At 42.6% G+C, this 16,237-nt stretch overlaps 1 protein-coding gene across 3 annotated transcripts in view; it reads right to left on the reverse strand.

Annotated features, from left to right (window-relative positions):
* Nucleotides 1-512: 512 nt before the first annotated feature.
* The window catches only part of SNX13 (sorting nexin 13), a 153,427-nt gene continuing 137,702 nt past the window's right edge, over nucleotides 513-16,237 (reverse strand). For all 3 annotated transcript variants that reach the window (XM_044295794.1, XM_044295792.1, XM_044295793.1), the window contains exons 22-26: nucleotides 15,516-15,587; nucleotides 10,659-10,804; nucleotides 10,487-10,555; nucleotides 8,837-8,949; nucleotides 513-6,501 (exon numbers count right to left, since the gene is read on the reverse strand). In XM_044295794.1, the coding sequence (XP_044151729.1) occupies nucleotides 6,254-6,501; nucleotides 8,837-8,949; nucleotides 10,487-10,555; nucleotides 10,659-10,804; nucleotides 15,516-15,587 (648 nt within the window). In that variant the 3' untranslated portion in view covers nucleotides 513-6,253. The remainder of the gene's footprint in view (nucleotides 6,502-8,836; nucleotides 8,950-10,486; nucleotides 10,556-10,658; nucleotides 10,805-15,515; nucleotides 15,588-16,237) is intronic.

Consider the following 16,237-nt stretch of genomic DNA (forward strand, 5'->3'; position numbering starts at 1 on the left):
GATATCAACGTTTGGCACAGGTGGCAAACTGGATTGCCACATTTCAGCTTTCATTTTGTTTATTTGGACATGTTGCTGGTGGGAATCCTATGAATGACCCCAAGTTGACTGATTGCCCCTATTTTGGCAAAACAAAATGTGTATGGCCAACTTAAAAGGGGTTGTCCGGTACTCAAATACTGTTGACCTACTGTATCCTCAGGATGGGTCATCAATACCAGACAGGTAGGGATCTGACTCGTAACTGCATCTCAATTCCATTTACTTGAATGGGGCTGAGCTGCACAGAGGCCCTGTGACCAGTGGATGTGCCGAGGAAGAGCTGATCTGCATGGATGCCGGAAACAGGATTCCCACTAATCTGACATTAAAAATAATTAAACCCGGACAACCTGTCAGAACCAATGGCACTTAGACGCAACCTAACCAAAAGTAGTGGTCTATTAAAGGAAATTGGGCATCTTCGTCATCTCGTTAGAACCCACATCAATAACACGACACACATACTATAGAACAGCTTCTGTTGATACTTTATTAGTGTTACCAGTATTCCAGCGTCTCAGTTAAACAAAAACTCAATGAAAATGAAAAAAATAAAATAAAATGTTCCTTTCAACCCATTAAAACAGCTGTAAAACATTCGATTGCCCTTTGCTCGAAAAGAAAAATAAAGCAAGAAAAGAAATGAAATGGAGGAAATCGCATTCATAAAACAATGCACAAAACCATTGACTGTACATGATATGCACAATTCATATTAAAACAGTTCTACCAATAGCATATGCTATATAAATATTTGCCAAGGACAGTAGGACACACTGTAAGAGAACCTGGAGAGACAACCGAGACTTATAAAACAAGTCCTTAACGTGTACCCATATTCTATAGTCTGTGGCGGCAGACATTTGTATCAGGGAGAATTCAGCCTATCAGTTCACTAAGAACTAGCGGCATCATAGTAATCTAAGCTACGTGAAGCTCAGAAAATGGCTGGAGGTACACGTGTTATAGAGCTACGCAGGAACACAAAGGAATGTATCTTGGATCATTGAATCTCTATTTCCACCCTTGAATTATTGTTTTGCAGTCATTTTAAGCACCAAAGGGGCATTTTTTTATTTTTAAAGTGGGAACCTTTGTGACGCATCCTAAATAAAAAAAAAATAATCAAGTGGCTGATACAATAACCGAATGGCTATATAATTCAGGAGAGTTTAGACAGCCTCCCGCACGGTAAAATGAACCAAGTGCTAATCCCACGGGGATGACGTTAAAGGAGGGTTAGGAAAAAAAGTTGTAATACTAAACACAGCCAGTGGACGGGTGTGGAAAAGAGCTGGTCATACAACCACCTACTGTTTAGTCTCGGCAAATATCTAACCAGTTGTTTGGGCCAAGAAATGTGCAAATATATGTAAATATTGGGAAGCAGTCAGATAATGGCTAAAAGGGGCTTTCCGAGATCTCTTACTGATTATCTATCCTCTGGATAGGTCATCAGTATCTGATCGGTGGGGGTCCGACCGTCACTGGTTGGATGTTTGCCAAGAGTAAACAGTAAGGGGTTCTATGACCTTCTCTTTTCCCAGAGGATAGGTCATCAGTAAAAAGATCTCGGAAAATCCTTTTAACCAGTAAGAAGGTAGAGGTACATAAAAAAGTTTTCCCATCCCAATATTTGTGGCATTTCACTGGGATATGCCATCAATGTCAGACAGGTGCACGTCCCTCCTCTGGAACCTGCTCCTACCTCTAGAAAAGGGCCCCTGAAGTGAACGGAGAGCAGCCGCATTTGAGTGGACACCCTCCATTTGCCACTATGGGGCTTAAAAAAAAATAGCTAAGCCCAAAATGCTAAACTTCTCTACATACTTTCCTTTGGAATTACTCATTCACATCACCGCTGTTTGTGCCCCATTTGTTCCCCTGTCTGTTCATAGGATCAGTCAGTATGCAAGTATGTAAACCGTTACGGTGGGGGACCGACCTCAACATCTTTGGTGATGAAATAGCGAAGAATTAAAAAAGTATAGGAGTACATTTTAGAGTTAATTTTTTTTCTTTGATCCCGGGAAGCGCCCTAACACTAGTTCATAAAATATATTGTATGGGAGGTTTTTCCATTGCATTTTATTTATTTTTGGGGTATTCCTGTGTAAATGAAAATGGGTCCTAGACGCTGCAAAATAAGTCAGGACAGTGAATTAGAGATCCAAGTACCCGGACACTTTGATAGGTTAGACAGCTGAAAATATTGCACGTTATTAAAATAATCATACAAAATAAAGCTACATTTCATGTTTTAAAACCTGTGCACATTCTTACAGCATCACAAACGTTCAGATTCATCGATCGTCACAACTGTTGAGCCAATGGATCTCTATTACGGTCATCACGCTTTAAAAAAATATTAAGGCTAAAACAAGTGCATTTGCTTTGGAGAATGGCACAAATACATTTCCAGCAACGATCTGAAGCCCCCGACTGCTGAGCCCAGACATGAGAGCGCCCGCTTTATACACCTTATTGTACAATCAATTTGCAAGATTTTAGGAGGATACAACGGATAAAGGCAGAACTCAATTGTGAACCGCTTCACAGTCTGGTACAGCAGATTTTGAGCAGCACTCAAACTAATGAGAAAAACCTAATTCAATATTAAAAAAATATATATTTTATTTTCCTTAAAACTCCATCACTACTTCTCTCACATATAAAACACAGACTGACGCTATATTAGTGCGCAGTTGCCACGTCACATACAAACAAGTCAGAATGACTTTCTAAAGAGTGAAGGCCTCGGCACTGCTCTACAACCTATAATAGCTAGATGATACAACTCTTGGTTTGAGTGGACCCTTTAGTATAGAGATGTTGCACCACCCCACCAGCCCAGTAGGTGTAATAACATGAAACCACTGATGATAGCCCACATTATAAGAGCAACATATGCTGCTGGGGCAACAAGCTGCAGAAAATGAAAAAAAGCTATAAAATCTTATCTGGACAGGGATTATTGGCTTGGTTTAAGGGTAAATCTAAGATATGCCCATCTATCATTTTTATTCAAACAAAAAGATTTGTAGTCAACGAGAATCTGTGACACCAGCTAACCAGGAGATAGAGGACTGATCAATCCCAAATCATGACCAGAATAAAGGTGACCATGCTCATTAGATTAACTCTGGCCATCTAATGTATATGGGGGGTGTCCCATCTGTCCCCTTTTGACCAATCCTTTTGTTCTTAAAGGGGTAATTCCATCTGGACATTTATGGTGTATCGCACAGAGGATGATTTTCTCAATTCACTGCTATGGGATGTCCAAAATGAAAAGTCCCATAGCAATAAATGGAGAGGACGCCACTCACGTGCAGCCTGCTATCCGTTCATGGCAGAGCCCCATGCTTGAGATAGGACCCATACGTATTGGACATTTACGGCATATTCTATCGATACGCCATAAAATATCCAGCTGGGAAAACCCCTTTAAGGGAAATAAGGTGCCAGATGTCTCTCTCCCTGTTGAGGATATATGCATGCTCAGCAGTGCTTGCATATGTATGGAGGAGGTTTGGAAGGAATATCTGTTGGCTCAGCAGCTACTAAAGGTGCATTGTCCTCCTTTACATGAAGGCCTTTGAGCACAGCACACTTTCTGTAGCCCATTACTACGGCGCTCACAGCTCTGCTTGTTGCTGACAAACCATCATGATGGACAGCACCGATTAAGGGTTATCACAAAATGGGACTCTTGAATGGCTGCCATTTTATCACCACATTTTAACTGCAGCGTCCACTTAGGGAAAATGTTTAGCAAATAGGAACTTGTCCAGATACAGTCAGCTGTTTGCTGGAGGACCAAACAGACCAAACCAGAGGACCTGGAAAAACCAAACACAAGCATTTTGAGATCATACAAGCTCCACGGTGCTTTGCAATCCCGCTAGATCCCATACTATATTAGCAGAGGAAGGATAACAGAAAACATAGAGATCATGAGCCCTAACTACATGGCAGACTCCAAAAGATCCAGAATCTTGAAAACAGACTTTGAGAAACTCAACACACTACCCACCTCCAGGATTCTCTGCATCCAGATAACCCATAAATATCAACCAAAATTTCATTTCAGGGAATATGTAAATTGTTTATGTTATGTCCTGGATGAGCGTATTGAGTCATACAAATTAATTTGTTTCATCAACAAGAGGCCTTCAGCTCCAAGGTGCTGGCCCCACTGCTGAACGAGCCCCCTATGCTGCTTGACTGACAGAGCCGGACATGTCGGCTGTCCCCGACAATCTCACCTCGGGGCAAGTGCAGCGACTGTGCATTCACCGTAAAACTTCCAGGTTGCGGCATAAGAACAGTCTCCGCTCTGGAAGTGGAAGCAGAGCCACTGCACTTGTGCCGCTACTCACAGCAGCGTCGCAGGAATGAGACTGTGAGGGTCAACCGAGATGTCCAGCACGGTCAATCAAGTGGCAAGGGGAGCTTCTTCAGCAGTGTGACCGGCTCTTTGCAGATTAGGAACTCTCGTTAATGAGGCGAATCGATTTGCTTATCTCTAATCGGAATGAGTCAGATTATCTATTTCTACTGTATAAAAGAGGAGAAAAGAAGCTGAATGCTCGTTTTCTGTTCGATTTAAGGAACATTTGTCAGTTTGATCAAGCCTAACCAGTCATACTGCCTGGTAGGGTTGATGATGCAAAGTGCAAGGACCTTGCAATCCGATCTCATTGAGAAATGTATTTTACTTTCCTGCTGATGAGGTGCTAGGTTCACCTATGCCTTTCCACCTTAGTGGCTCCCTCTCTCCCAATGACTGACAATGTATCAATGCCTGGCCCTGAAATCTCACGCATGCTCTGGCGACAGTTCAGTAGGTGCAATTCAATCTCCGGAATGGGGAAAGCAGAGGGCATGAGCGAGATTTCAGCGCCAGGGATCGGAACACTAATAATGCCTTGCCCTGTCAATCACTGGGAGAGAGGGAGTAATTAAGATAGAACGGTGGAGGTGAAGCAGTGCTCCGAGGGACAAGGCCCGCTCCTCAGTGCTACAAGCACCTTATTAACATAAATATAAAGTACAAATGGCTCAATAAACACAAATTGGATTGCTACAAGAGATGCACTCAGAATGATTTACTAGGGTTGATCATGCTGACCGATGCTCTTTAAAAAGAGCAAAATACTGGGATATGGCATCTGAAAACCATACTGATGATCAGTAGATGGAACAAGCAGTTGTACAAGTGAAAAGTGTGGTATTTTTCATCAATCTAGAGATATGATCTCAAATTAACACTGTGCTCTGTGACCAAAATAGAAAAGACTGGCACCGGCATTGTGCTCACAAGGCAACCAGAAGACAATTGATGGGGGAGAGTATATGGCAATATCCAGGATAACTATACATGCAAGAAAGTCACACTGGGTAATGTAATACACAGAACGACTGGTGGTGAGATGCTTTTGTACTGAGCCATGATATTATCTTCAGCAGGTGGTTGCCTTTGTAAAGATTGACGTCAAAGTGATAATGAAATGAGGAAGCATCAAATAGACACCATCCAGCCTAATTGCATATTAGGGAAGAAGAAAAAAGAAAATCATACAAAAACCTCCCAAAATAACCTCCTCCTCAAATAATACAAGATCTGCCTAAGAAGCCTGTCATAAAACTCTAGTGATGAAACAGAAAACAGCAGCAGTGGCTTAGCAAACCACCAAGTCCTCAGATACCATTCTTGCTATTTGCTACATGGAAATATAGGCATCTCCTAGCCAATAAAAGCTTGGGCCACTGCCGCTGCATTGCCATCATTGCACAATTTCCCAGCTTTAACTCAATCCTGTCGATCCTCCAGCGTAGCGATGTATTTGTGCTTGATATTATGTAGAAAAATACAATCTGGCACGTATTCAACCACTGGTACGCTCCCATCATGCTCTTCTAGGTCTGAATCCAGAAGGTACCATCTCTGGTCTGGTTCTTTATTGTGATTCCAATGCACCAATGTAAGACATTTACAGCTCCAATCCGCGAATGGTCGCACAGCAGGTAGGATGAATAGAGCCACACAGCTTATGGATGCGTCGATATTCTATAGGACACGATATGACTGGTGCGGAAACGTCAGTAGCCATCAGAAGCCCTGGAAAATGATGTCCAAACCGCTAGACAGTTATTCCTGGATAAAACACTGCAGAGTTTCTAGGGCACAACTTGACCATCCAGAGTGTCACCTTTTCTGTAAGGCGGGTGCAGGATAAGACTGATGTCTCTCTCTATACCTCCTCATTCGCTCTGACCTGGAGTGCAGTTTGTTAAAAAGCTCATGGAATTTGCATTGTGAAAATAAGGTTTCCAGAAATCCTTCTAAAAAAACATAGGCAAGTCTCCGGTTTAGTTGGGTGTGCTGAAACATTTCAAAGACCCGAAGGATTCCCTTTCTAGTTGTTTCTGCCCCAATTATGTGCTTCAGTTCATCTAAGGGAGAAAAAATATTATTCATGAGAGGTCACGGCATAATGAAGTATGCTCAGAAACACACAGCACTGCTGCTGCCAGCGCATACAAATACATATAATGATGTCGTCACGTAGCAAAAAGCACCAAGAATCATCATATAAAATGGCGGTCAAACTCCTAGGTGCATACAGGCAGAATATACCGAAAAAATAAAGCTGGCCATACCATTCAAAAAGCGGTAGGCCAAACGGTTTGTTCGGCTGACGGCTAGTCATCAGACACCCCCATGAACGTGCAGACTCACGGTCTCCTTTGGCAGGAATCCCATATAACCGATTAGAGGGTCAGTTGGTCCTAATGTAATTGGCAGGTTCGGCTGACGTTTATCTGATGTGTATGACCATCCTAATTGTGATAGATTTGCTTTTCTATTCTGCCGGCTTTTACCTTAATTAAGGTCCCCAGCTGCCTCCTGCTGTGACGGCACGCCACCGTGGCAATGACATGAGCGTGGCAGCCACATAGCGACCCAATTTAATGAAGTGTGGATGACACAGTACTGCAGTGTATCCGGTACAAAAATCCCTTTAATGGGAGCCGCCAAGGTGAACAAGCGTGCAACAGGTCGTGACGCTAAGTCACAGCCTTTATCAAACACAACGTGAAATCTAAAAGTTCCTGCTTAAATACATTAAAACACACCCACTCACACAGGAGTGGCCAATAACACAATGAATAAAGTGCTGATGTCATCAAAGATGAGTACTCTTGTGCTCCTACATAGTGTCTAAGTATACACCCACCATGGGTATAAGATCCATTGCCCCACATACCTTCATGGCGCACATGTTCCTAGGCGTCCCTTGGCAGCCAGCACGCATCCCCGGACATGCGTGCTGGCTGCCAAGGGACGCCTAGGAACATGTGCGCCATGAAGGTATGTGGGGCAATGGATCTTATACCCATGGTGGGTGTATACTTAGACACTATGTAGGAGCACAAGAGTACTCATCTTTGATGACATCAGCACTTTATTCATTGTGTTATTGGCCACTCCTGTGTGAGTGGGTGTGTTTTAATGTATTTAAGCAGGAACTTTTAGATTTCACATTGTGTTTGATAAAGGCTGTGACTCAGCCGAAACGTCACGACCTGTTGCACGCTTGTTCACCTTGGCGGCACCCATTAAAGGGATTTTTGTACCGGATATGCTGCCTCCATCTTCTTTCTTGGGACTTGTTACTTAGGAGCCCTGATGAATCTTGGACCCCAGGTAGGCTGTTGCATGCCGGATAACCTCGAGATCTGGTGAGTGCGATTCCACAACTATTTTTTGTTACAGTACTGCAGTGGACAGTGACTGGCCGCTGTGGCCAAATGGGCTTGCCCGGGGAGAGCACATCACTGTGGAATCTGGTTATGGTTTGAGCTGGCATGGAAGTGTACAAGGTATCAAGTATAATACAAATTTTCTTCTTACTGTTTTTAAGGCTGAAAAACACACACTAAGGCCTTATTCACACAATTTCCATCAGTGATTGGGAGCCAAAACCAGGAATGGAGACTACACAGAGAAAAGGTATAAAGGAAAGATCCGCTCCTGTTCTGTCAAAATCACTGATGGAAATCACTGACCGAACACTGACTGTGTGAATGAGGCGATAATTCACACGACACAATCTGCACCACGAGTTGATTTTCTTGGCGCATGGAGCATCTGGCACTTCTTCTTTAAAACAAGGATATATAAAAAAATTACAAACATGTTCATACCTAGACTTAGTGTCCAGACAAAACCCCTCTCACTATGTGACCCACAATTTCCGACTCGGGTGGGGGGCGGTCTGTGCCAGTGGGGTTGCATTACTGTTTAACTGTAGACCTTGTGAGCCAGTTAGCTCAGTCTGGGATCCAGCTAATATTTTTTAGTTACTGGGCATAAATACATCTTGAATATTCGAAGAAAATGTCAGTGCTAAGTTTCTACCACCTGACACCTGGGATTTGCCCTGCTATGGCCTACAAATTGCAGAATGGACAACACTCTCGGTTCCAACCATTACACCTCACCAGATCTGATCCGAGTACATGTCCTTTGAGTTCTATGTAGTTTGGCGGATGTATGTTATTTTTATGCCTTTTTATAATGAGAAACATGGTGGTGCAGAATTTTGTTCAGCCCAAGCACCTGGATCCACTGATCAAATCTTCTCACAAGATCCGCTCCAATAAATGTGCCCATAGATTGCTGCGCATCTAAATCAATCTTTTGCTCGTAGCTCTGCTGATGAAGAAAATACTTCTGCCCTACGCTTCATTTGCACGCATTACTTAAAGCCGCGGCTTACATTACCTGGCATAATTTCCAGCAGCTTCGTTTTTGCAGATACTCTAGTACGCATTCGTATACTTCTGTCTCTGCGAGGCGCAGTCTCCGCCAATATCCCATTAGGCCAAAACGAGTCTCTGCAATCAATGTTTCGATTAGATGCATCTAAGATTCTAGTTCTAAGAATGTTTACAGAATGAGAAGTAAGAGACTTTCCACCCTTCAAGTTCTTTACTTAAAGTGTACCCACATTTTTTAATATACTTTCACTATTTTAAATGCCATAAAACAAATTTTGAAATATACTTCACTTTTTTAACGTTTACTTTATGAAATCGGCACCTTTAGTTCAGGTGTCTATAACCCTTTGGAATCCGTACACTTGTACACGGCTGACAAGTCAGCGGTGTATGGATTCCACACTGGAGTGATGCACAGGCAGAAGCACACATTGCTGTAACAGGCTTAGGCGACATGCACATGACTGTGCCGTGTTTTGCGGTCCGCATGCGCAAAACGGACAAGAATAGGACATGTTCTGAGGGGTGAAATGACGGGGGAGTGGTGCGATCACTACTCCCCGTAATTGCTCCCGCTCCATACAATGGAATGTGATTCGTTACGAAGTAATTTGTAACAAATTGAAATTTTCACCAAAGTTTGGCAAAGCAGTCAAACTTAATTTCTGAAAACTTCGCTCATCACTAGTCAAAAGTGTACATTGACCCTCGTGTTAATGTTTATAAAGGATGCTTATCAGCAATAGATCAATGCACAGGCATGTGGAGGTGCCATCCATGTCTACAGTGTGGATAAGTAATATTCACACCACTGATTTCCCCTGTACTCCCGTTCTGATGCTTCCCGAGTCTCCAGGCGTCTCTATTTCCCGATCCCTCTTGACATGCAAATCAGCCAATCGCTGTATGATGCGGGTCACCGCTGCGGCCAGTGATTGGCTGAGTGGTCATATTTCCTGTGTCAAGAGGGACCAAGAAATAGCGTTTTCTAAAAACATTTCATTGGCTGGACAACCCCTTTAACACTATAATGTAAATTAATTATAGGAAAAAGAAAATGATCATATATATATATGGATGAAAACGGACAGCACATGCAGTAGAAAAATACAAAAATTTATTCAGCCACAGTGGCACAGTTGGCTGAATAAATTTTTGTATTTTTCTACTGGATGTGCTGTCAGTTTTCATCTACATACTTTGGGTAAGCAGTGATAACCCTGGACATAGCACCCGCTCTATCTCTTTTATACTGGTGCTGCCACACTTTTCTATGTATATATATATATATATATATATATATATATATATATATCCATCAGATATGTTTTTTTTTGTTTTGCACACTCTTTACGACATTACTTCTGCCTATTTTTTAATTTATAATTACAGTCCTATTACATATATACCTTAGGGGTGCAGCCACACAACGTGGAGTTGCTGTGGGTTTTGTTGTGGACTCGCCCTGGATTTCACTCGATTCAAAGCAAAGGGATGACATAGCGCGTGGATGACATTTCTTAAAATCTCATCCATTTTGCTGGCACTGTAGAACACATGTTTTTTTGCACGCAAGTCCTGGGTGGCAAATTGGCAGCATATACCGTATGTCCCGTGTGGACGTACCCCAAGTCTACATTTACAAATGGCTTACCTGAAATGCTTGACATAATCAGCTACTTGGTCAGGTGATGTCATGGACTCTACATGATCAACTATTTTTCTGGTGATCAAAAGAAAAAAAAATAAGGAATCAGCATGTCCACTCATGGCATCCATTCTTGTTTCAGGAGGTCTGTCCCCTACAGTATGCCCCAGGCATTTACCTATTAATTGTGTCTCCATATGTGGCTCTAATGAGCTGCTGGAGAAGGCTGGTGATTTGTCTTCTTAACCACTGATTTCTTTCCTTCAGGTCAAAGACTTCATCCATGAGCAGAAGCATCACACGAAGAGGGATATTGTCATCAACCTAACAAAAGAAGATTTATGTGATGTCTCAGTTAAGACGTCCAACGCTTTCTGTCAATAGCTGGCCTTCTAACACAAGAAATTACACGGGAAATGTTTTTCATGTAAAGAATTAACCAATAAATCAGAAATTATGGAAAGGTCTTTCCAGCAGTTTGCTTTTGTGGCAGTATAGATTCTGTATGTATTGTCCTGGGTGGTAGTCATTAAGGATACTGACCAATTAGGCAGAAATACAGGCCCCAATTTATCAAAACTGTTGTGTACTATATCGGTGTTGATAGGGCCTGCACTGCTGGAGGAGTACTGTTATTTAATTTAAATTAAAGTAGTTAAAGCATTGCATCACTTTAACTCCTGCAAATGCGCCGGCAAACGCCACATTGCCGCTGGTTTTGGCCGTTCTCCAGAGCATGCGCAGTAGTTAAAGCGATGCTGTGCCAACAATGGGCATCGCAGTGCGCATGCTCCAGCCCGGTGAGGCAGTGCGCAGGCGCTGGATCTCGGCTGAACCTTAGGATGATGCAAGGGAATAGGAGGGCGGGCATATGCAGAGGCTGGGGACCAACACAGTGAACGCCGCCCCTGGGCACTTGCGGGTGCTCATTTGCATATCAATCAAAGTTCGTTTTTTCCAGCTTCTGCAAGTGTAAAGACAAAGGTACCATTAAATTCATGGATAGGTGTGCTATAGGGCAATGTAAGCACTGTATATGGCCATATGGAGGTGACAGACTCCCTTTAAATACCTCCTCCGGCCATTCGTCCCCCAAGACTGAAATCTTTTCCAGCTGGTAGCTAGAATAACGATAACTGTGCCAGGGTAAGTGGCCTCGCCATCACCACGCCCTCTTTATAGAAACTGGCGAGGGCAGCATACAAATGCCAGCTGCAATTAAAAAAGTCACAATAGCATTTAAAAAGTTACAAACCAGGTGTTGTGACTTTTGTTACGCCAGAAAACTGCATAGGGGGAATGATCAATATATACATTTATAAGAACGCTTCTATAACCCTGGCCTGGAAACTGAACAAGGAGACTTCTACAACGCTGGGATCACTCCTGCAGTTTATTTATTTTTTCTGATGAACAACATAATGGACCCAAAAAGAAGGAAAAGTATTGGACCCTTTCCTTCTCTCTTGTATCCACTTCTGTGTTCGGCTCAAGGGCTGCAGGTGCAGTTCTAGCCAAGAAGATGTTAACCGGGTTCAGGATTTCATGCTAATTCCTAAAGGGTTATATATGAAATAATTTCATTTTTCTCGTCCAGAAACAGCACCACTCTTGCCAATGTGCTGCGACTGGCACTGCAGCGCATCCATATTCGAATACTAGATTTAAAAGCTATGGACTCCTTCATGGCAAATTTTTATAATTGCATTTTACTCACTTTGGTCTAAAAATATTTTTTTTAATTGGCCTTCATTAAAATATTCGACAGTTTTTTTAGATACATGCCGTTAAAACTTATTTGCAGACCAAAGAAGAAATGATTTTTAGCCCAAAAGGAGTAAAATGTAATCCCCCCAAAGTTGTCCATCCATAGCCTTTAACCTGTGCAAAGCGCTCAGTTATTTTGAATTATATTACTCAATATTTAAAGAAGGTTATTTTATTATTATTTACAAAAGTAGACGTTCACCAAAAATCTGTATGAAAATTTCTGACATGTCTGAGCTTTCTCGTTCCATATCTAAGGCTTTGTTCATCTCTGCCACAAAGCTGTCTCGGAGATCCAAACAGCACCTTTCGGCTCCACCATCGGGGTTTGGTTTAGGTTTCCATTGTTCTGACAACAAGAATAAAATTACATTCTGTGTTCTTTCTGTAAAAAAAACTGATGTAACTGAACGGATCTCCACGACATGAGACGTGACTGGGAAACCATCATTTATATAGGTCGGACTAATATCTTACAAAAGATCAGTTGCAGCTTTTCTTTTCTAGCGGGAGAAAAAGTTCCACAGCATATTGCTGAAAGAATCACCAACATTTCAAGGAATTGTGTGCCTAGAAGACAATGTCTGAAGACAAGATGGGAGCTTTGCTAGTACTAAGTGAAGCACTTGATCATTTTACAGCCATGACGAACAATCCAAAGTGCTTTAATACGAAGGCATTTATCAATGTGATGGTAACACGGGCATGTTCGGGAAGACACCATGGAATGCTTTGATGTGACATATATAAAAATCACAGTGGAAGACAGGTGCAGATTTATGACGATGACCAATTCCCATATAATTACCAATAATCTTTGCAAGTTCAAGACAAAGAAAAAAAAATATCCATCCCATTTGGAAAAAACCCTGTAGGTACCGGTATGTTTTATTAATTATTCTGAGAAAAAGACATCAATAGAAGCCTGGACGTGTGTGAGCACAAACCGGACTTGTACTAAAGAAGTAAATTCAGTAATTTCACTATTCAACCCACAGAACATTAAAGGGGTCGTCTATTCTCGCAGTTACTAAAGCGAGATGAGACATATGAGATCAACACTGCAGGACTGGCAGAACTGGCATGGCGGAGGCATTTAAAGGCGTACTCGCTATTCTTGGTCAGCGTGCACGACTGCTCTCTGTTCACTGCAGGGGTCATGTAATGGAGATATGGGGACCTGCACCTACGTGACGCTGATGGCATATCCTAGCAATGCCATCAAAATCTCACATGAGAATACCCCTTTAAAATCTTATCCACTTTTTGGATGTAATAAACTCTAGCAAAATCTGAATGTAAAATCAATGGTAACTACCACTAGGGGGCGCTGACTACTCTTGCACTGCACTCAATAGTAACACATTATGAATTATTACCAAATAATATCACTTGACTCCATTTTAGGGCTCATGCACACAAATGTATTTTCTTACCGTGTCCGTTCCGTTTTTTTTTTCCGATGCATATATGGCACAGTTTATTTCAATGGGTCCGCAAAAAAAAAAAAAAAAAAACGAAAGTGACTATGTGTGAATTCCGTTTCAGTATGTCCATTCCGCAAAAAATAGAACATGTCCTATTATTGTCCACATCACGGACAAGGACTGTTCTATTAGGGAAAAAAAAGGAATGCACACGAAAGTCATCCGTATTTTTTGCGGACCACAAAATACATGCGGTCGTGTGTATGAGCCCTTATGCAGAGCATTTTGAGCACTGCATAAAGAAAAGTTCTGACTGCTATAAATTTATACACACAGAAGGTTGGATGACGCGGTAAAAGGTGAACATTTACCGTGTTTACACACAGTTTTTTTAAGCTTCTAGAGCACGGAAAAAACACTCAAAATATGACTACATCTGCATCAAATTCACAGAAATTCTGCAGCAAAATCAAGGCAGATTTCACCCTATACACAGAAAAGATTAAAACCTGTGGCTTTTCTGAAACCTGAGCATGAGGCAGATGTTAAAGCCTGCAGTATGCTCAACTTCCTAAACATGTACTTTAAAGTAAATGTCTGAGAATTTGAGGAGTGGAATGCGCATGGTGAATCTGAACTCAGTCCTACTGCTGTAAACTTGTAAAAAGTAGGAAGAAAAAAAAAAAAGGAAATTCAGCTATGCTTTTACTCTCTCTCTCTCTCTAATATATATATATATATATATATATATATATATATATATATATATATATATATATATATATATATATATATACAAATTACATGGCCATCATCATCCATGTCCCCCAGCCAGCGCCATCAGCCCCATGCCATTGCCATCATCATGTCCCCCAGCCAGCGCCATTGCCATCATCATCATGTCCCCAAGCCAGCGCCATCAGCCCAGTGCCACTGCCACCATCATGTCCCCAAGCCAGCGCAATCAGCTCAGTGCCATTGCCACCATCATCATGTCCCCCAGCCAGCGCCATCAGCCCCATCCCATTGCCATCATCCATGTCCCCAAGCCAGCGCCATCAGCCCCACACCATTGCCACCATCATCATGTCCCCCAGTCAGCGCCATCAGCCCAGTGCCATTGCCACCATCCTCATGTCCCCAAGCCAGCGCCATCAGCCCAGTGCCACTGCCACCAACATCATGTCCCCCAGCCAGCGCCATCAGCATCATGCCATTGCCACCATCATCATGTCCCCCAGCCAGCGCCATCAGCCTCATGCCATTGCCACCATCATCATGTCCCCCAGCCAGTGCCATCAGCCCCATGCCATTGCCATCATCATCTCCCCCAGTCAGCGCCATTGCCACCATCATCATGTCCCCCAGCCAGCGCCATCAGCCCAGTGCCATTGCCATCATCCTCCTCATGTCCCCCAGCCAGCGCCATCAGCCCAGTGCCATTGCCAGCATCATCATGTACCCCAGCCAGCGCCATCAGCCCCACGCCATTACCACCATCATCATGTGCCCCAGCCAGCGCCATCAGCCACATGCCCCAGTGCAGCTCATTCTTCCTATCTTTTCAGCTAAAAGGCAAAAAACAGCAAAGCGCACACCTTGCCTCTAGATAAAATTATCCACTGCAGAATTGTGTTCGATACCACATCAACAAATAAAAACCACTGCCTGAAGACTTAAGACGCAGCTAAAAGCAAAAGAACAAAAATGAGTTTATGTCAGAAAAGAACTACTTGTAGTTCAAACGGTTCTAGCGGCAGCGATATAGAGTACAAACGTACCGCACAGAAACCAATTTCACAATGTATATTTGTAGAGAGGCGACTCTGTACCGTACTCACATTATCATCTAGTTGCGCAGACACTCTGCAATGTTCAGGATCTGAATCCGGTTTTGGTACAAGCATTGGAGCCTAAAGAAAAGAAGAAAATAGGTAAATGTCAAAAATGTTCATGGCTTTAAGTAGCTAGAATTTTATCATTTAAAGGGATTGTGCCACTATAAATGTATCCCCCTCCCCAACAGATACCACTTTCCCCAAATACCACCATTTATCAAATCTGCCTTAGGGCTCATGCACACACGGATCAAAAAATACAGATGACGTCCGTGTGAACAGCTGGTCCCTGATGGAACAGTCCTATCCTTGTCCGTAATGCAGACATGTTCTATTTTTTTTGCATTACGGACATACGGAAAGCACACAGAGTAACTTCTGTTTTTTTGCGGACCCATTGAGATGAATGGTTCCGCATACGGTCTGCAAAAAATAAAATAAAAAAATCGGAACGGACACGGAAAGAAAATACATTCGCGTGCATGAGGCCTTACTCTTAAGTTATTAGCCTACTATTGAACCCTGTGGCAAATCTGTTTGGCTATTCGGCTGGTGTTGGTTATGTTCTGCATTGGAGCCTTGTAATGTAGGACGCACAAGCGCCATTGGTGAGAACAAGGGGTGTGGTTAGTGTCACATGATCTGCTGATGTCAGGACACATCTCACTGCCCTAAGGCATGATGGGACAGCTGACACATAAACCAGGATTCAAGCATGGGGGATA

The sequence above is a fragment of the Bufo gargarizans genome, chromosome 5, assembly GCF_014858855.1.
Source record: "Bufo gargarizans isolate SCDJY-AF-19 chromosome 5, ASM1485885v1, whole genome shotgun sequence".
NCBI classification, from domain to species: domain Eukaryota; kingdom Metazoa; phylum Chordata; class Amphibia; order Anura; family Bufonidae; genus Bufo; species Bufo gargarizans.